The sequence below is a fragment of the Anabas testudineus genome, chromosome 9 (assembly GCF_900324465.2).
Source record: "Anabas testudineus chromosome 9, fAnaTes1.2, whole genome shotgun sequence".
NCBI classification, from domain to species: domain Eukaryota; kingdom Metazoa; phylum Chordata; class Actinopteri; order Anabantiformes; family Anabantidae; genus Anabas; species Anabas testudineus.
In genome coordinates this window covers 7,824,223-7,845,514 of record NC_046618.1, presented here as the reverse complement: position 1 = coordinate 7,845,514, position 21,292 = coordinate 7,824,223, and the positions used below count along the sequence as shown (strand labels likewise).

Sequence of the window (21,292 nt, the reverse complement as noted above, 5' to 3'; positions counted from 1 at the left end):
TAAATCACGTATCCTAATCTGTGGGAGTTTACACCAACTGCTGGATGAAAAGGGCATGCGCCAGTAACAAAATGTAGAATAATTATGAAATGAAGCAGATGCAACTGGTACCTATGTTCAAAAAGTGATGTTTGCGCCTATTAACCATTTCTGCGTGTCCTCTGTCCACAGTGTAAAAACGATAACACCGGTACTATCCTCACCTAACTGTTCGTATGTGACCGCTTCGCTTCCCCTGCCGCACCACAGGGTCCCCGGCAGCGTCCAGGCGCGTTTAGTCCGCGCTTTTCCCCCTGTTGGATCTCCTCCTGTGCTCCCGGTAAACTTTGGCGCACTGGTCGTTACGCGCACGCACGGAGCGTCGGGAGCCAGCAATGTCCTGAGGTTGAGCCTCTGTGCCAGGTTTTGGTCCTGAGTGCCGCTTCTGTCGCACAGAGCGCGGTATGTCTCCGTGACCTTTGGATCGGTGTTTACTTCGCATGATACCAGCCGCATGTCGTGGGACCACAGGCTGAGGTACAAGGAGTGCGCCCCCGGCGCGTCCTCCTCTCGTAGAAATGTGACGCGCGTCTCTCCGTTACTGCCGAGACTCCATGTGAGACAGGAATGACCCGCTCCGATCACATCCTGTGCGTCTGAGAAAGAAAGCGACCATAAGGTGAAAACCACTTGTAGTAGGAATCTGCTTTGCATCTCAGTGTAACGTCCAGCTCTGTTTAAGACCACCTGAAGTTAAATAGTGTGAATGATGTGCGAATTCCTCCAAGCATCAGTGTAGGAGTCTGTCTCTGAGGGAGGACGGGCACCTTCGGGGGAAACGTTTTTTAAGTTGGGAGCCACTCTCCTCATTGGTCGGCTGGTTTGGAGGCTCGTCAGAAACACGACACTCCGCATTTTTGGGGGGGTTGCGTGCCTACGTGCGTGTGCGCGCGCTCTAACCAGGTTTATGCTCGATTTCTATCGACTTTGTAGTATTTCTGCAAAAAATTCATTCAAAGTCAGGGTTTACATCCCAAATAACCAGAGACACATTTCCAACTCTATGCATATGATCAACTTAAAGCATTAGGCAGTTTCTCCTATTAACACAGAAACTATGAGACGAGGTGAAAATCTGCCAAAACCTGAAAGCAGTGCTTGAAACGTGGTGGCAAAATAACGACTTACACCATACACTTGTGTGTATGTGATTGTAAAACAGTGTGGCACAAAGTGGGATTATAACACAATAACATTTCCAAGCATTCAGGAGGACGCATTTTAAACTTTCCAATTACCTAAAGCCCCCTTCCCTTTGAGTCCCTCCTCTGTGATCATATTCACTTGATTTCAATGACTCCTTCCAAACAAACGGCTTGCCATTTTTCTTGGGATTTTATTGATCTGTGTAAACTCTCTGCAAAATCTTTACATGCAAAGTTAATTGCAAACGTACATATTTCCAGTGCATGCAGTATCTATTTACAAATACAGAGATAAACCAAGAAACATTCCACTGAACTAGCAGAATCAAGAAGACAGCTATGGATTTAGCTAGCTTTAGATACGTCTGCTTAAAAAACTATAATTTATGTTGATCATCCTCTGACGATCACTGTAACTCAAGTAGCACAACATGGGACAGTGTGTGATGCTACTGGTGGGGTAGTCACTGCCACGGGGGTGGAGTAGCTGTACAGAGAACATAAAACACAGCTCTGGAAAGCTTTGGATGTGTATGTACAAAAGTGTCCTTCAGAGACTGAGATTAGTCTTTACGTCTGCTACTGATAGAGTTGGAATAAGCCTTTTGTCGATGTGCTCACTTGATTATCAGTCTATCCTGTGGATGCCATCAAACCAGTTTAATCAAAGTACACCACAGTCATTACAGTCATGCAGAATATGGCCTCAATATGCAAAAGTTATGGGGAAGAAATGTAAACATTAATGGAATTACAACAGCATTCATTTCTTACAAAGTATACATATCTTGAACCACAAGACATTTCATGCATAGGATTTCTTTTTTTAAATCTGTGTTTTGACATTGGAATAACTTGCAAATAGCCGTATAAACTGAGGTTGTTACACTGTAAGGTGTGCTTTCCTTGGTTTGCTGTGATTAGTGAAAAAACACATACTAAAGCCATTAATGATTGGGGTGTGGCAGAGGGGAAAGGGCCCTCGTTTGTGCAAAGGGTGCGCTGGGTAAAAGCGGCCCCGGCTGCCACAGGCACGAGCACGGTGCATGCAAGTAAAGCTGCACATACTTATGACCTAACTTGTCCCTCCTTCCCTCCTTGATACGTGCAGCAGCCACATTTGTGAGGGAAACATGTACGAAACCTGGCTGTGTGCATTCAGTGTAAACACAGCAGTAGAAAACCTCTGACATGTCAGAGGGAACCGCGAGCTTCAGAGGATTAGAGGTAGCAGGACGAGAAGCTTTTTTGTTTGTTTTTTTTTTTTTTTTTGTTCCTCCTGCCAATTCTCACCACAACTAACAAATTAACTGAAAAATAAACACTGTCGTTCACTTTTCAGTGTCTCTATTTGCACAGTTAATACTTCCCACAAACTCAAAATTCACAACCATACATAAAAATATTTAACTAGGTGTGCTATAAGTTTAGATCACAAATAAACAGCAATTGATGAAAGATTCATCTAGCTCATGGTCCACTGACTTATGAATCATCTGTATATCAGATGTCTATCCTAACCTGAGCAATGTATAAGTATGTAAACATTTCTTCATGGAAATATACATTATTTTCAAGACAGTGGGCACAGGTGAAACATTTGAAGGTGCAGCTGCTTGTTCTCTTATGTCTGTGGCTTGGCATGCTTATACAGTTACACTACAGCATGATGTAATGAAAAAAAAAAAAGATACCTTGACAGGCTTGAGCTCAACTGAAGTTTTTATGAGCTTGAAAAATGGTTTTGACCACAGGTGTAATAACATATTGCTTGTCTTGTTCTGTGCCAGTGCAATTCAAATTTGTGTCCAGGTTCAGCACACAATACAACAGCACTGACAGGCGTGAAGATCTTTGTGCAGCTGTTTGTTGACAGATTTTTCTACTTTATTTATGCCGTAATTTGTCCCAGAGGCGGATTAAGCATCAGCACAGGCAGATAAATTCTTACTAAGAAGACAGGTAAGAAGAGTATACATCAAGGAAAAGGATGAGTGTGAGCTTTGTCTGTGTTATGGTCAGGTAGGAAATGAATATATATATTATATATATATATATATATATACATAAAATAAAGACAAGAAAGTGCATTAGGAGATGAACGCAAACCAAGTATGGAGGATAGGTTTTATATTCATGCCGCATTGGGTGCAAGTAGTTAATCACTAGCAACGTGATTCTCGTTCAACAAGGTGTGCCAGCGCTCAATCTTCTTGTCCTTGTTCTTCAGACACTCATACCAGTGCTTCAGCCTCTCTCCTTTGGCAGTTATGCCCAGCTGACACCCACCTGTCAGGGAGAAAGTCAGGGGTGAAAAGGAGGTGGTGACCATATTCAATTTTCACTGAATCAAAGCAGCAGTACTGATCAAATATTTACCGATGTAATCATTGGACTTCCCGATATCATAATCCCACACAGATATATCCAAAGTCTTCTTGGCCAGTTCACTGTGTTTGATGTCATAGCTGAATTCCTGAAATTTGATTGGAGCATTGAGTCATCATTTCATCAAAGCTGCTTCCTATCTTTCTCAAACAAAATGATTCACTGTAAGTTCAGCACAGCTGCTACGTTTATCTTCATTTATTTGCAGCCTTTCATCTTGAACAGTTTATTTTTTTTACAAACCTCATTAAACTCTGGGTTTAAAGTCCTCTTCTTGATTTGTGTTTTGCACTTGGCCTTCTTCCCCATGTCAGGTTTCAGACATCTGTAAATTGTATGCATATAGAATTGAATTCACACAATTTGCAGTCTAAATGTAACCTACTTATCTGCTCTACCTACATTTTGACATATGGGTCAGAGTAGCCATTAGCATCCATGGCAGCCAAGTGAACGCAGCGCACAACTCCTACTATGAGACGGTTCTGTTGGGTGCTGTACATGAGAGAGATCAGAATCCGACCACGCTCTTCTACCTCTCCGCCATCTTTCCCTTGCTAAAAATCACACAGCAGGGGGATAAAAAATGATTGAATTGAATGATGATGAATTTACGATAAGGTTTTCTACGATGGAGTAGCCTATTAGGACCAGGAGGAAGATTATTTGCCTTTTGAGAAAAAAGTCAAAATGTTGAAAATAAAATTTACATTTTAAGATTAAAGTTCAACTTTTGACATGAGAAATCACACATCCTTTAAAGAGTTGGCTGCAGAAGTGTCAACAGAATTAGCTGGTAATAGACAGATGGGCATGGGCAATAGAGAGAGTGTATGTTGTCTCACGAGACACAATAAGATAATTGATCAAATTGTTCGATTATGAAGGTGGAGCTCAGGTGAACATGGTGTCTGAGACGCAGACGTAATACCGCACCAACGTCGTCAACGTGCTGTGGCATATGTATTTGTACAAGTTCACTCACTAGCTTCAATCACTAGCTGTGTGGATAGAAGCCAACAGAGGAAACAACTAGTAACAGCATCCAATGTGCGCTTGAGAAGACGCCCAGAGCGTCTCGAAAAATACAGTAACAAATCTTCCTCCTGGTCCTAATCTCCTGTCATAGATTTGCATGAACTTTTGGTGGAATCTGTCGTGTTTAGACATGTTTGAAAATAAAAGCATTGCCTCATCTTCGTAGAGAGAGATGCCTCTGGCTGCCCCAACTGTTGCAGTTTTTTTTGTCTGTGAAGAGGGGGAACAAGATTAGAGCAGGCCAATAAGAGCTTCAGACAAGAAGAACAAGGCATGTGTCTGACTGTAATTGAGTTTCACTCACAGGGACAACTCTCTCGAGGCACACGTTAAAGTTTCTCTTCTGGTTCATCTTCAGTTTCTTGAGCGCCACTCGGGTTTCCCCAATAAACTCGTTATGCCCAAACTTGTCTTCATCGCAGACAGAAAGCCTGTGTAAATCAAAAGAGCGTTACACCTTTTAAAAGAGTTAACTGAAGGCAATAATGATGTTTGCAACATAAATACAGGGTTGTTGCTGCTGTATCTGTATCTGAGGTACAGGATCCACCTGAGGGTCTTGCGCTGCATGTCCTCATCTGTCAGGCCGTGATAGGTGAGCGTCTCATTCCACGCAGGGTTGCGGGTGTTTCTCAGGGTCTTTGTGCGCAGCTTGTTAGACTGATGGACGACGGATAGGCCAGAATAGGGAAATGAAAACATCTTGAGGCAAGTTACATGATCATACACAAGATTCGACACGCCTGTGGTTTGCAGCACTTTTATTTTTATCACAGTGCAACTCAGAGCTGCCTCATAGGCTACTCTACCAAATATAATCACACTGCACTAATAATGTACCTCTACTACAACTCGTGTTGTATCATTATCTGTTTCTCAGTATCAACTCCATCTTCAGCCATTTATGGTTTTGTCAATTCAAACCACAAGGTGTCAGCCTTGAGCTAGCAGAAAGGCCTCTCATCAAAGCAAGGGAATCTATAATCACCACCCTTGCTTTTTTTTTTTTTTTTTTTGCTTGACAGGATATTAAGGTAATAAATATTTAAAAAGAAGTAAAAGCTTCATGTAGGAAAGGTGTGTCTTGCACCTTACTAGCCCCTGGCAGCAGGTGGAGTTTGACATAAGGATCTGCCAATCCATTTGAGTCCATGGGCTTCAGTCCCTTTGAAGAAACAGAGCACAGTGTCCATCATATCATCACGAACAGCAGGGAGCAGTTAAGTTAAGTGCCATTCAGAAGCTTTTTAACATAACCACTTCATTGTAATTGTCCCTTTGTGGGAGAGAATGAGCAGGATGGTGGTACCTTTGCTTTGAGGATGCTACAGTGAAGGCTGTTGCTTTCCTGTTCGTAGAGCAGACTGAACTCTAGAGAGCCCAGAGTGGCTGAAAGAGACGCAGAACAGTCATCACATTAGACTAAAGAGAGACAGCCACTCTGCTCTTAAATAATTAAGAGAATAATACAGTGAAATGTTCTCCTGTAATTAAACAACACTCAACTTGTGAATAGAAGTGAAAATACATACATGCCAGAACAAACTGAAAGGATGGAGCAAAAAAAAAAAGTCTTCATCTCCATTTACCGTAAGTAAACAGCAGAAATATCTCATTACAAAGAAGAGGCATGCAAAAGAAATCAAACAGTCTCAGTAGAGGACATTCAGAAAATAAGGTTCTGGAAAAGAAACAAAAAGACGGAAATGCTGCCCACACAGATTTTCTTTGGAGGAGTTTTAATGCCTAGCATAGCAGTTGGGGGATAAAATAATCAAATGTCATTTGTTAATTTTTCACATATAACTGTTAACTTTACAGGGCTGAGATTGCTGTTTTAAAGACATACTGCTCTCATAAGAAGATAGAGACAACAGGCATGCAAAAGGCTATGCAAGGTTATACCCTAACCTAACCCTAACCCCCAGCACCACAGGACTTAAACTGTTCTATTGAACCCATGGCTATTTCTGCCTAGTCCACTGCCAACACAGGGGATGGGATCAAACACAAGAGGAGTCTATATCCTGTTAGCTCTGGTGTCTCTCAAATTATTTGCATAGTTCCATATTCGGAGACCTCAATAAAACAAATTAACACCCAATCCCCTAGAGAGCGTATAAAGGCTGTTTGTCGCTGCAGGCGCAGAACATGAATGGCATGACATCATTCTTGTTAAAATGGAATATGGGATTTATTTTTTTAAATAAAACTGCATTTCATAGCTATACATACCAGCATTGATCTAGTAATTCACATCCTGGTTCACATCTTCCCTTACTTTAGTTCCTCATATATTGATTTTCATTCTTCAGTAACTATGGTTCTTGTCATTTGTCATTTTCTACCCAGCTCACTAGATGCTGCCAGAGTGATACTGTACTTTGTGTTTGCTAGGACTATTGGACAATTTATAAATATGAATTATTACTAGAAGACTAAAAGACAGAAATCAAGCAGCAATATGGTATGACTCACAATCCCTTAGGGGAACAGAGATGCTGCCAAATTAAGGACATCAACGCTCGGTGCTACATGACAATATGTTTTGATTTATTTAAGAGAACATCCCATCTGGTGCTATTTACCTGAAATGAGTGGAAAGAGATCACTAATGTCAACCTGTACAGGAGGTGAAATTAAACTACACACTTCAGACATCTTACTGTATGAGAAGAATGAACAGATGGTGTACTCACTGGCTTCATCAGAGTCATAGTCATTGGCTTCCTCCTCCTCGTCAGCTGGGGGAGGTTGCTGTCGGACAGGAAGAGCACCATAGGCAGCAGGCTGCCTCCTGTCCTCTCTTACTGCAGGAGACGGTCTCTGCTCTGGAGGAACTGCACCAGAGGTGTAAGCTCCTCCGTCTCCTGCCATTGGACGTACAACCACATTCAATCATCTGACACTGCACAAAATACCACCAGTGAGAGTGGACTGATGGTTAATGTTTGGAACTCATTTTAAGGACATGTGCTAAGATTAGTTTCTTAGCTGTCTCTCACCCTGCTGGGCCATAGTGGCAGATGCAGCAGACTGCATTCTGGAGCTCTGGACAGGCACCATCTTCTTCATCACCACTGGGCTGCCTTGCCCCGCCTCTTCGGGGCCAGCCCCGCCCGTGGCCATGCGCACAACTGATGGTTTAGGGGCCACAGGTGGGTAACCAGCACGGCCCCGTGGCTCTGGTCCTGAAAATAACCATGAATAACATAATAGGGACTTATGCATAATAACATCACTTCAGGCTCCTGTTGCAGTAGAATCTGTAATACTCGCTAGTCTCTAGATACTTCTGATGTTGCAGCTTTTTCCATTGCAAAGGCATTGACCTACATACACTACAACAAGCAGTGGCAGCTGACTGTACATGCACCAGCTATATAGTGCGCCTGTCTGCTCCAGCGACCCCTCTATTTTATGGGGAAATCGCATTGCAGGTAATCATGCTGAAAGTGTGAAATTATACAATGTGACCCATTATGCCAGCACCAACTGGAGGCCCATGCCAGGTCACAGCAGGCAACTCCCGACAGCTTAATTGAGCTCATCATCCCCCACCTCTGCAACTGTGAGCAGCATTGCCAAAAATGGGAAGCAGACAAAAGGTTTGATGGATGAGAAGCAACAAAAAACTATCCATGAGGTGCAAGAAATGCTACAGTAGGCCTCTGCCATGAAACTATGATGATGCATAAATCAAAGCAAGACTAAGAAGCAATTTCTAAAGGTATGAGTTCTATCAGGACCACAATGGCCTCTATAGCTGCAAATTGGAAAAAGTATAGAAACGCCAGGACTCTTTGAGTTGGCTGTTTGACCAAACTGAGTAACAGGGAGAGGAGCCTTGGTCAGGGAGGTGACTAAGAAACCCACAATCATTCTAACAGGGGTTTGATGCCAATCTCAAACCTGCCAGAAGGACAACCATCTCCTCACAGGTGGCTTTTGTTGGACCACTCAAGGACAGTCAGAGACCTGTGTCCAGTATGATGCATTCTTCAGCTCACTGTTGTGCTGTAATGTTAAGTATAGACATAGTGTCAGGTCAAATGCAATCTGGAGCAGGTTTTCTTCAAAGACCTCTCTGCATTTGGCTGTATTCATCCTTCCCCTCAATAGTCAGTCTCCCTGCCCCTGTTGTTGAAGAGCTCCTCCACAGCATGATGCTGTTCCAACCATATTTCACCGTAGGGATGGTATTACCCAGCTGATGACCAATGCCTAGTGTTTCCTACACATAGCGCCTGGAGTTCTTCCCAAAGAGTTTAAATTTATGTCGTCAGACCAGATAATCTTTTACCGTGGTCTCAGGCCCTTGAATGCTGTTTGGCAAACTGCGAGCAGGCTGTCATGTTACGGTTATTCACAGTGACTTGACTGACTCGGCTGCTGACAACAAAAAAGGACAGTTCACAGCTGCTTCCTATCCAATCTGATAAAGCTAGAGAAGATCTAATGGGGAGAATGGGATAACTTGCAAAGATCCAGGTGTGCAAAGCCTGTAGCGACGCAAAGCTGTAATGTCAAAATGTTAAATGGTCTTTTATAAAGATTTGATTTTAATTTCTTAATACTTTTGGTTCAGTTTTGACTTTTTGGGTTTGAATCAATTTGCAAACAAATTCCAAAGATCGTGAGTGGGAGATAGTGAGACCACTTTGCTAGATTCACAAGTAGAATACAAACTTAACAGGATGTTGAAACGTTAACATATCAAACAACAAGTCAAAGAACAAACACCATCTTGTTTGTATTAATGTCTTTAGTAGCCTAAATCCAATAGCGCCTTCTCCTGATATCACAGGTCATCAGATATCAGTCTGCCATAGGAAACACCACTCAGGAGCTTTAAGCTAGTAAGACAATGTTTCCACAATATGTCCAATTCTGAACATATTCTAACAATATCTGTAGTATTTTGTTCATTTGAAATTAAATTTCGGTTTGATTTCAGCAACAGGCAGCACTTAGAGATGGAAATCTTGCATGCAGTGCAGGCAGATTGATTTTCTAAAGATTCCTAGACATAAAAAACTTGCCTGAACCTTGCTGCTCAGAGGCAGGAGCCGGTCTCTGATTGTCACCTAAGAGATACATAATGTAAACCATTTGTGTGTGACAACAATCTAAAGTCAATTAAAATGGTGATATGACCCTGCAGGTTGGCAAACGTAAAACCGTATGACGAGTGAAAAGACTGCTGATGAAAGCTGCATTTACCTGGTGGCTGTGGTGCAGTTACTGTCTCTCTGGGCAGAGAGGCTGGGGGCCCCTGGGGCTCTGCTGCCTCCTGGATACCTGTCTCTTTTGGTTTAGATAAGGGCATGGGTGATGGCAGGAAATGTTTCGGAAAACCTTTGAAGAACCAGGCACCAGACCTCTTCCACACCTGAGAAAACAGAATAAATTGCATGTTATAGGTTTTCCAACAAACTATTGTTATTATTTTATTTGCTTACTGGTTTAAAGCTCTCACCTCCCGCTGTTCTCTGCAGATCTTGCATAGCCACACAGCACGTGGCTGACTGCTACACTGTGTGCCACACTTGGTACACATGTTCTACACAACAGGAGAATATTAAGATGTCCAGCAGTTTGCCATGTCATTACAAATACATCATGACCTATTGAGATTTTGCAACTTTTGTGCAACTGTAGCAAAGGAGTTCCTTTAGCCTTGCAATAATTGGCTAACTCATTGCCTACCTTTTTGCAGTCCTCACACACCACTGAGCTGACCCCAGGTGAGCCCAGCTGCTCCCCACACAGCAAACAGCGGGACACTCCATCCCCACACACAGTCTTCTTCATGTCGTCCAGGCGGTTTATCAAGCGCCTGCAGCAGCACAGGGTGGAATCTTACTTTAAATGTCACCGTTAATTATCCCGAGTTTAAACGTATGCATGTCATCAGTCTCAACAGGTGATTTTGTTTTAATATGCACATATCTGACAAACCACTGCATCTGTTGCAAGCTCTCACCCAATTCTCTCCTGCTCCATGGCCTCCATTTTCTCAGCACGGGCGATCACGCTGTTTATAATCTCTTTTTCATCATCTGTCAGCTCTGGACCAGGACCAGGACCTGGTTGCACGGTCCAGTTGCCCCTGTCAGTCAAACATACTTTGTTGTTGAGGACATCCAATCATAAATTAGCATACAAGTCACCTTCAGAGTGAACACAACGAACAAATAAGCATGCATTAAGAGCACCAGCATAATGCAGATAAGAGAGAGTTGATATACTTACTGCTCTTTATCACTGTGTCAGGGATGACACACCAAAGACGTGCAGGTAAAACAAAAGCACGTAAGTAAGTGTTGCTGTCACCATTAGAAAGTTAACAAAACACAAATGTTGTGACAGTCATGCTTACCTAGCATGCATGCTCTTCTGCCTGTTGTTAGACACCCAGCGATCCGAGGTGCTGCTCATCACTGTGTCAGTCATGCTGCACTACTGCAGCCTGCAGGTGGAGAGACAGAGAGACAAAGATGAATTCAGCAGGACATAGGTAAACAATGTTGAGGTTGAAATACATTTTGTAAAGTGTATCAAATGTCCTCATTATGTGCATTCAGCCCACACTTTTAGCTATGTTCCTATTTCCTCCTTGTGCAGCACTGACACCAGTGCCAGTGCTGACCTGAAATGGGCAAGCCACCAGAAATAAGTCCTTTAATTGCCACACCGTGATGCAGGACAAAATAAAACACCTCACACTGGTGACCACTATGCATAAGCAAAACAACCATAAACAAAAACAATTTCCAGAAAAGCCATTATCTCTAGTAATTATCCATTTCCCCCTCCATTACTCTTTAGAAATGTAGATATCACGGCTGAAGCACAGCATAGTAATGGAATATCAGCTAGGAAGGACAATCTGAACACACTTCCTCGTGCCAAATCTACAGCCTAATCAGTACCATCTTCTCTTGCCAAGCCTGGTCCATCAAATTCTTTCCACAGACATATTCAAGAAACACATGAACACATTGCAAACACATGACACAAGGGATCTGCGAAATAAAAACTGAACTATGCTGGTGTACTTACAAGGGGTAGAGTTAGTTAGTGTTTGTATGGCAAAATTAACGATGTTCATGGCACAGTGAGCCCTTCTGGTCTGAGTGAAATGATGCTGAAGTGGGTGGTCTGGGCCATTTAAATGACTTTCCATGTAAAGGCTGAGGAGATAAGGTTGGGTAAATTGGGGGTGGCAAGGCCAATTATTTTAGCAGCTGTAAGTGAAACTGTGAAGTATTGCTTCCAATTTGTGTCTGCACATTTCAAAGAAGCAGATGGTTCCATAGAGAAGGAGTGGTTCAATTATGCTACAATACAGGAGGAGGAGGAGGAGGAGAGTTTGTGCTGACGATGACTAACAGTCTTTGTCTCCAGCGTTTCTGCTTGTTCATTGGTTGAAGCTGAGGTTTTTTATCTAAAGTGATGTCTGAGTATTTACAGTTCTCTCTTTCTCCAGGGATGCTGCTGGGACTGGGCTGTGGTCGAGTGTTAGGGGGAGGCTGCTAAGCAGCTAATAAGATCTGTAGGAAGTCCACAGAACGAGATCCAAGCTGGAGGAGTTTAAGGATGGTTATGTCAACAGAGTAGTTAAAATACATGATCACAGGATACAGGCTTAGGCAGGTGTTTGTATAAATAGTGAAAACAAACAGCCCAGTGTTAATGACATGGTGGGAATCTGTGAGCTGTCAACAGTTCCTGCAAAGCCATTATCCATATGATGCACCAGCAATGTAATCTAATTCCAGAGTGACACGGTAAAGATGATACAAAGATGTCAACAGAAATCACTGGAGCGAGTGCCTACAGGGATGTCTGCTGAGTGTATGTGTCTGTGTGTGTGTGTGTTTGTGTGCGTGTGTGTGTGTGTGTGGGTATCCTTGTGTGACTGACTTAAAGCTGTTCCAAGTCTCAGCCAGACAATACAAGGAGCGATGCTTTAGCCACAGGCCGAGGGATCACAGCAGTGTAGTGTATGTCCTGAAGGGAAGACTAGCAGTCAGTGAAGACCAGCAGGCTGTGAAAAGAGCAACAAGATGAACTAAAAGCCTCTCTGGAGCCTCCACTCTTAAAAGTTGTGATGGTGCAGGATGAGGAGAGTGCAGGTACTGTATTGGGGAGAGTGGGAGGGATACTGTAAGGAATGCATAATGACAGTGCTAAAAGGAAAATCAATAAGTTCCACTTGTCTGCTGCTTTTCAAAGCAGTAAAACCCAGCACTACAGAACCTTAGAGAAAATGAAAGATGGAGTAAAAGGGAAGCCAGTGTCTGCCTCATTCAGCTGCTCATATTATGCTGTGTAACATCAGGCTCCATACCTTTTGAGCTCCAATCTGTTGCTGCGCTGCCTGCAGGATTCGCAGAATAACAACAAATTCGCTGTGCTATCAATAGACACTCTGGGTGTGGGCTTTTCCCTCTGATGCTGCTGCATCCAGCCAACAGTGGCAACACGGTCTTCAGGGAGCATTTGTCTTTTTCCACTTTTCAACAGCAAGCTGACAGTTCAGACATTACCCTGACTGCACAGTATAGATCGCATGCACTGAGGCTATCATACGCGACATCCCTTCACTTGCCAAAATGAATTATACTGCTTTTGTCTAACATGATTGTCCTGGAGAGAGACAGATGGGATAGGAGCATTTTTGAATTGGGCTGGGTAATCGTGACATCTCCGAGCTCTCCAGTGCATGGGATAGATGTTACCACATGAAAGAAGTGGACTCTTTGCTAAGGTGACAATCCAATTAGCATTTAGAGGAAGAGGGATCACGTGCACAGTGTCAGTATAGGCTTTGATGCTGCTTGGTTTTTATCTATTGTATAGTTAAAATGAGTTTAGATCTCAAATTGAAAAATGTTCCCAAGGCCAATTAAAAAGAGCTGCCTTGCTTAAAATGTCATACTGAGCCTTGTTATTCTGCAGTTATGACATCACTGTGACTCTCAGATTGCCATCCTGGGTGCTGCTGAGGTTAGAAGCGCAACTAATCTGCGTCATCTATGCAACAGTCATCTTGTGCATATTTTCCTCCAGTATACAGTGACTCAGTCAGGTGGTGGGTTTTTCTCTGGAGAGCAGCAGATTTTCTCCTGTTTTTTTTTATTTCAAAATGTCATGAAGCCTCAGTGACGTAGCTGTCTGCAACGTGGAGGCCAGGAACTGTGCAAGCAACCACGCAACAGTGTCTACAAATACACCAGGCATGACTAGTAACAGATTATGTGTGAGATGACAACTGGAAAGACCAGAGGGAGAGCATCGTCTGATCATCACACATCATCCACCCAGCGGGATCTCCTGTCTAGAATTTCACTTGGAGGTGGAGAAGACCAGTTTAGAAACCTGTGTCTCAGGTCCTGAGAGGATTGTCAGTACAATCTGGATCTGTACATCCACACTGAGAGATGTACTGTATGCAAACACAGCTCCCAAAGAACACCCTACACATTTTCCATCTTTTTTTATTAACACAGCCAAACATTCTCCCTGTATACCTGGAGTGAATGCTCAGCATTAGAAACTAGCATTAAGTGTAAGAAGCCTGCACAGATGAATGCTGTCATTTGACTTCAAGAGCAGGTGCATGACTCATTACTACAGACCATATGAAGTAAAGAGCAATGGACTTAAATAAGTCCACCTTGTTATGGCCTGATTTTGGTATTTAATTGTGGAAACAAGAATTGAAGAAAGCAGGCAGAATGACAGCAAGGTGGCGAGACACTCATGGACTAAAATAACATGAATCATAATAGACACAGCACTGAGAGTTTAACTGGATAATAGGAATAGAAGAAGTCATCTCTCTTGTACTGACAAAAAGTCTTAAATCAAAGTTTTCAAAATCGATCAAGTTGTCCTGTAACAATAAGCTGTATATTGACAGATACTGATTTATTGATAATTGACTTCTATTTTTTAAAGGAATTTACCAAACATTTGACATTTGCAGGTCATCTAACGTGTGGATTTACAGCTTGTTTTGCTTTTCATCTTTCAGACAGACGTCCGCCTGGGTTTAGTAAAACTGTGGCGGTCTTTTATTTACATTCTGACATTTAAAAAAATGTTCATAAGGAGATATAGATAACAATAGATAAATGCAGCCCATAAGGCCATCATTACTGTCTCCAACAATTTGAGGGCAAACACTCAGTATTGTGTGTGACTTTCACTACCCAATGTGTGTGTAAACAGAAATAAATGTGTCATTCATCTGGTTTTTGTACCTTGTTCTGTGTCATGTTTGTAAATGTATTGATAATAATAACACTGACACACTCTTAGCGCGTCGCTCAATTCGCAGGGCAACAATTCCCTTGCCATCCGCCAAGAAAGACATTTCTAAAATGGGTTAATGAAAAACAGAGATCAATGCAAAGTCCCACAGTTGGTTTCATTTTAATTAATTTTGATGCCTCGGGCTAAAACATATTTAGGTATAATGGAAGTCGCCTTTAATGGTCTGCTGAGCCACCCCAGTCACTCACCAATACTCACATCAGCACTTCCTTCCGAACCATTTGCCAAAGTGCTGCGGCTGAGTAGATGCCACAGTTCATATGCGTGTTGTCCACCCTTATCAATGATTTAATAGCTCTGGTGAAATCATACGTATTTTTTTCAGGTTGCTGTGACCATACATATTTTATCAGCTACTGTGTAACACACTGTGCTTTTCCTTATTAAGATCCGATAATCTTGTGCATGACACACATTTTTCACAGTGCTGGAAGAAGCCAGCTGCTAAATTATAAATATAAACTCATAGCAACAAAGGTATGAACAACATGCTTATATCAAGTGACTCAACGGATTCATTTATTCAACAACAAAAAAACAAAAACAAAACAAAACAAAAACTACAAAACATTACAGGCTAAATGTTAAGGACATGCTAGAGAACAGACGTTAAACAACATATTTGGTTTCATTCTCACTGTCCAGTACTTCCTCTGCCATCTGGCCTGGCAGTTACTCCGATTGTTTTATGTATTATGAAACTGAACACAGCCTGAGATTCTCAGACAGGAGAGTCTTGGCTGGTTTACAGATTCAACTCAAGTCCTGTGGAGAAGTTTTTTTTTTTTTTTTTTCATATAAAGCTTTGTTAGTTCTGTTTGTCAAACTAAATCACTACCAACCATGCTACTATTTCCATTTAGACATCAATTCAGTGCTGTTATTGTTGAGGTACGGCTCTACAGACAAACAAACAAACAACAAAACAAAAAAAAATACCTCGACTCACGTAGGTTACATGTCATCAGAAAGTACAACCAGCTCCTCCAAGTGTGGGCTGTTGGTGCTGATGTCAAAAAGACATTTATGGTCTGTGCAGACAGTTAAATGTCCAATGTTATAACTGGAACAACAACATACCTGACAAGGCCATGAGCCCAAGTAGCTGCAGTTTAGGGTACTGGGTGCCAGTTTGGCTTTTTCAGGTGGAGTGTGTTTTTATCCAGATGTAATTAGGGTGTCGTAAACAACACTTTAAGAAGTGTTCCACATTGGTACATTTCATTTCCATTTGTTTTAACTCTGCAGATCATCTAACTTACCGTTTAGGGCCACCAGATCACATGTTTTTATTTGTCTTGTAATGGACTGGTAGGAACTAATAAGGTCCCTACCAGCCTCAGCTTTTCTTTGTTTTCAAAGCTAATAATACATGCTAAGCATTTTAGTGCATGTTGAAGTTAGAAGTCGCATAATCATTTCATTTTGTGTACTAACTCTCCACAGTATTTAGCTGCTGAAATCACGACCACACCGGGCCTACAGGATGTGTGGGGAGACAGGATAGGAAGGACCAAAAAACATGAGGTAGCCACCCACTCCCAGTTGCATGAAACAACTCTATCCATCCCCCATAGCGGCTAGTGAGATGCCAACATAGCAACACACTGAGGACTGGACCTGGCCAAGATTGTAAAGCACTGCACCAAGAAGCCATTGCAGCAGGAAAACATCACTCAGAATTTCTTAATTATTTACAGCTCCCACCACCACAGCTTTTCACTCTGTACGTTCTCTCTTTAAGATATTGCGTTATGCTTTATGTGCTCGCCCCCCCCATCAGACATCTTGTCAGAAAAACTGATGTGGGATAAAGATGATCAGAGAGATTGAAAAATGGTTAAACTCTGTTTGGGAAACAGTACAAATGATCCATGTTTTCATTCAGACGATGGTGTTGACAGGGACCATCTGTGGAACCATCTGTGGAGACTCTTCACCTCTCATATGTGAGAGTGCCAGTGTTCTAATACACACAGCTACATCCTCGAGGCGGGCATGGCTCCAGGTCCTGCATCGCTGGAAAACAAACCGGAAAGGCCATCTAGTGACCAACAAGCTACCACGCTGTTCTCGCTGTTGGCCCTATCCGACAAACCTAAATGGGGTGGGCGCTGGGATTTTCATTCTTAAATCAACACAATGGACAGTGAATTAGCAGCCCATTTAGGCACACACACTAGGATCATTTCCAGTAATCATCCTCGCATTTAGCTGAAAAATGTCTGCTGAACAACATTTTCTCAGACATTCAGACTGAACCAGAGACTTCATTTGTCTGGGCCTTTACTGTGAAAGTAAACAATTATAAGGCACGAAGTACACAATTAAAAACAATTACTGTAACGCCGTGACTCATCCCTGTTTGCCCTAGTGGTAAGAGGTGGGACTTTTAGAACTGGCTGCTGATGCATTAGTCAGTCATGCTCCTTCAGTTTCCTCCCATCTTATCTCAGAGAAACAAGCAGTACCAGACAGGGCCATTAAATCAGTGCAGCTAAGGTCTTTTGTAAAGACACTCTGCATCACTTCCTAGAAATTTCTCACTGTGATGGCCACAATTCTCTGCTTTGAAATCTGGCATAGCGCAGCTGCTGGATACCTGACCCTCCCACTTGTCCCATCAGCAAACTAGCAGGTACAATGCCCCTGGGTGTTTTTAGCTACAGTTCTGTTGGCAAAATAGAGAGTCAGGAAATGCTGCATCACTAAAGCTATAGCTTTGGCTTGATGTTTGAGACCCCTCCTCCCTGCTCGGGAGGAGGGGTCTTGGCTTGAAATGCAAAGTTTGTTTATGAAGACACTAGTCCGTTAGCCTGCAGGGCAAGAGAATTACTGCAGTTACAACATATATACAGTGGTGATTCCAGACAGGTAAGAAACACTGCTTACAGATTCAACCACGTCCTGATTGTGTTTTTGGATTTGTAACTCCTTGCCCTCCTGGGGGCACTTTGCTAAAAGACCATATTAATTATACCTGTCTTTTCCAATATGCTACAGTGCTTAAACACAGATCTAATCACCTAATCATCATCGTGAATTGATTGTTATCCACCGCTCTGATGAGTATTTGAGGATCAAGCCACTCCCTTCTGAAGTGCAGTCACAAACGGCAGAAAAATGTCAAATTTAAAAATACTCTCATAACCAGGACACAAAACCAACAGATTTTCAATATACAACTTATGATTTGGGTTCTTAGCTCCATATATGGGTTTGAAGCACACAGAGGAACATAGAGTCATGCACCTTTACCAACTGTGGCCATGGTAACAGCAAGATCAGAAGACGAGAATCAGAATGATTAAATGCTGTGTGTGTCCACCGGTCTGTGGGTTTGTAGTAGTCTGTGTCTGTGCCTAAAAGCCCATGCAAAACAGGCCGTCGGTGCAAATGGTGTCAGTGCATCATCTCTCAAATCAAGAAATGTGGTTGCAGTTAGCCAGAAATGTTGCATCTAGATCGGATGGTTCTTAACAATCATAGTTTAAAAAATAGTATGGTTAGAGAGGAAGACAAGCTGTAGACATGGGATTATGGGTACAGTCGCCTCGTATCCTTCAGCTTTAAATAATGCAGCTAGCCTGCAGAGTGCTTAGATCTTTTTTTCTTTTACTTTTTCCTTAAACATCTGTATTCCCTGTGCACTGCATCTCCGGTTTTCTCTTGTTTCATGTGACATGAGGCGACAAACAATTTTTCTCTTTTCTCTCTTACCTAATTTTACTCTTCCTCTGTACAGTGTGAGGCTGAGAGAGAGACAGAGAAACAGAGAGGTTCCACCATAAGGGTGTCGTCCAATCACTACAGAGGTTGTTCATGTGAGAGGAGGCAGCTGCAGATATTTCTCAGACTGTTCATTCAGTCTTTTCTCCCCTCCCCCATGTAATCTCCATGCTTCAGGTCTGTACGGGGAGTTGGAGATGGTGGAACTGGGAGGCAGATTTCCAGCTTCCGTTTTTCTTTCTTCCTTCTGAATGAGCACTTGCAGAAAGGAACTGGACAGGTCCAGTAGGTCTGTGTACAACACACACACACCGCTCTGACCCTTCTGGGTGTAATAGGATGAGATAACACAGGTAGGCAGCAGAATCATTTGTCCTGTCACACGGCTGGAGTTGAGAGCTGCCATGCCCACATCAGCATTTGAAGGCATCACTGATGTTTTTCCTAGTCTGCAGGCACATCGAGCTCCAGTGTGCACTCCTAAAAATCCTGCAGCAACGCCCAGGGACTGCAACCACCCAATATCCCTCATGACTTACCAGGTCTGTTTTCTTAAATCAGATCTGCAACAAGGAAGCACCCCTGTTGCAGGAGAGCAGCCAACCACCCCTGTCGTTTGAATCAATCTCTAAAGGGTTTGAAATATAACCCACAGAGCAACACCCAGAGTTATATTTATCAGCCTTCTATGAATAAACTGAATATACAGTCGTAACACCAAAGGATGCTGTAGTAAATCAATGCAACTATTCAAAATAGAAGAAGGTGATCAGCTCTAGCAACATCTCTCCATGAATGAAAGGAACATTTTGCTGCAGAGCAATGTTTTTCCCTAAAACAAAGGAATCAATCAAATGGTCATTTACATAATTAGAAAGCCTAGGTTAATTAGCAGCATAATCATGGATACTAAATGCACGGCACACATTCACACATCTTCCCTTCACATTCACATGACTTAGTAAGTAACAGGCTCCTAAAGACAATGAAAACGTCTGTCACTAAATTAATAAATACAGACAACATAATATGTTCCCTCGTAAGAGCATTACCAGTTTCTCTCTCTTGTGAATGAAATGCTGCATTCATGCAACTTGTATATGAGAAATCCTAACGCACTGAGTCACTGGCCGGTAGCGCAGTAACCTCACAGGGCTTTCAGGTTGAGCATGTAAGGTTTGAAAAAAGCCTTTCGAAGGAGATCGTAAAGCCTACCTGAGATTCCAGCCCTGCCTCCCTCGCTCCTCTCGCTCAAGGAGCTGTCAGGGAATGATGCGGACTAAATGTGAGTGCGGCGCTTGGATCCAACCACCGAGTCAGTCATTGCGCATGGTGCCCGTCACCAAAACCCGTGTCTTTAGATTTCTGCCTCGAGAAGCAGCCGGTTGGTACAGTCACAGCGGATCTCCGCGATGCGTGGGAACTTGTCTTCCAGCCTGCGTGGAGGATGGAAAGCCCTTGGTACCATGGGATGGAAACCCCTGGATCTGAAGTGATAACACAGGAGCTTAAGTGGGCATCACCTGATCCAATTGTCTCTTCAACAACGCATAGTGTCTTAAGTTAGCCCTAATCATCACCAGGAGAGCACAGTTATTTTTACAGTGTAATGTTTTGGCTATGATGCTTTATAACTGCGCTTTGTGGTATTTTAAAACACGTCTATTACAATAAGAAACAATATGCCAGGCAGTTTAATGGTTAATTGCATACAAACATTTTTAATATAAAGAGAGGGGTCTATTTTTATCTTAGGAGTCGTTTTGTTTTTATTCTATTTTTATCATCTATTACTATGCTCCCCCAGAAGTGGCCCAGTAGGCCTTTTTGGCAGCAAACAAATACATGCCTACATGAGACTTAAAAATACTACATGTTTCCTACATGGTGATAACATTTGCTGGCACTTTCCTTCCAGTCACAGCTGGATTTATAGCGTTTTGCCGCAACAATTTCATATCCAAGAAGTACTGAAATTCTAACAACAGTGTCTCAAATAAAAGCGCATTCAACAACTGATTCTTATTGTGGAGATATTGCGCCATCTAACGGATGAGGTATCCATTGTATCAAAGAAAGGACATGCGCTACTAGCTTTACTGTACGATATATTTCGTCTATCATGAGTGCAGTCGGTACATAAAAGACAAACAAACGTCACTGTAAAAATAATTGGGTTTTACATGAAAAGAGCAACAGTGCAGTGGTTCTGTGTACCGCACCTACAACCAGGAAAAGACTGCAGACGAAGAAAGATGTTACATCCTGTGTACTTCCTTGTTCGTATAGATGATGCTCCATCATGCATTGATGATGGAGCTATCGATCCAATATCCACAACTGAATAGTTTATTTCAATATACAGAGAGGGGAATATTTAGGAAATCTAGACGTAGCGTTGCCTCTAAAATATTTTTTATTTGCAAAGCACACACTGCGCATGCGTCTCACAAAGAGTGATGTGATAGCTGTACTCACACTGTTAGCTAGTTTCTCATTATTTATTTTTTAATTTATGACAATTATAAAGTGTAAGAGTAAAATAACAAATTGCAAATATACATAGACTGGAGGCTAGCTAATTAACTACACATTTTACAGTGTTT

General features: G+C 42.4%; 1 protein-coding gene across 1 annotated transcript; it reads right to left on the bottom strand.

The window, feature by feature from the left end:
* Positions 1-1,365: 1,365 nt before the first annotated feature.
* Positions 1,366-20,944, bottom strand: LOC113151163 (rabphilin-3A-like). Its single transcript, XM_026344033.1, has 19 exons — positions 20,909-20,944; positions 19,902-20,122; positions 10,993-11,082; positions 10,866-10,877; positions 10,597-10,722; positions 10,320-10,449; positions 10,090-10,173; positions 9,834-10,002; positions 7,616-7,801; positions 7,310-7,480; positions 5,920-5,999; positions 5,701-5,775; positions 5,161-5,270; positions 4,915-5,041; positions 4,764-4,820; positions 3,975-4,129; positions 3,816-3,897; positions 3,564-3,660; positions 1,366-3,473 (listed from the first exon to the last, which is right to left on the bottom strand). The coding sequence occupies exons 3-19, from the start codon at positions 11,064-11,066 to the stop codon at positions 3,343-3,345; spliced, it is 1,866 nt and encodes a 621-aa protein (XP_026199818.1). The 5' UTR covers positions 11,067-11,082; positions 19,902-20,122; positions 20,909-20,944; the 3' UTR covers positions 1,366-3,342.
* Between the last annotated feature and the right edge of the window lie 348 nt (positions 20,945-21,292).

Coding starts and splice junctions, on each gene's coding strand:
- LOC113151163 (XM_026344033.1), bottom strand. CDS start 11,066: ATGACTGACACAGTGATGAGCAGCACCTCGGATCGCTGGGTGTCTAAC. Junction 4,130..4,763: donor TCTCTCTCTACGAAGATGAG/GCAATGCTTTTA, acceptor TGTGATTTTTAG/CAAGGGAAAGATGGCGGAGA. Junction 3,898..3,974: donor TCTGACCCATATGTCAAAAT/GTAGGTAGAGCA, acceptor TACAATTTACAG/ATGTCTGAAACCTGACATGG.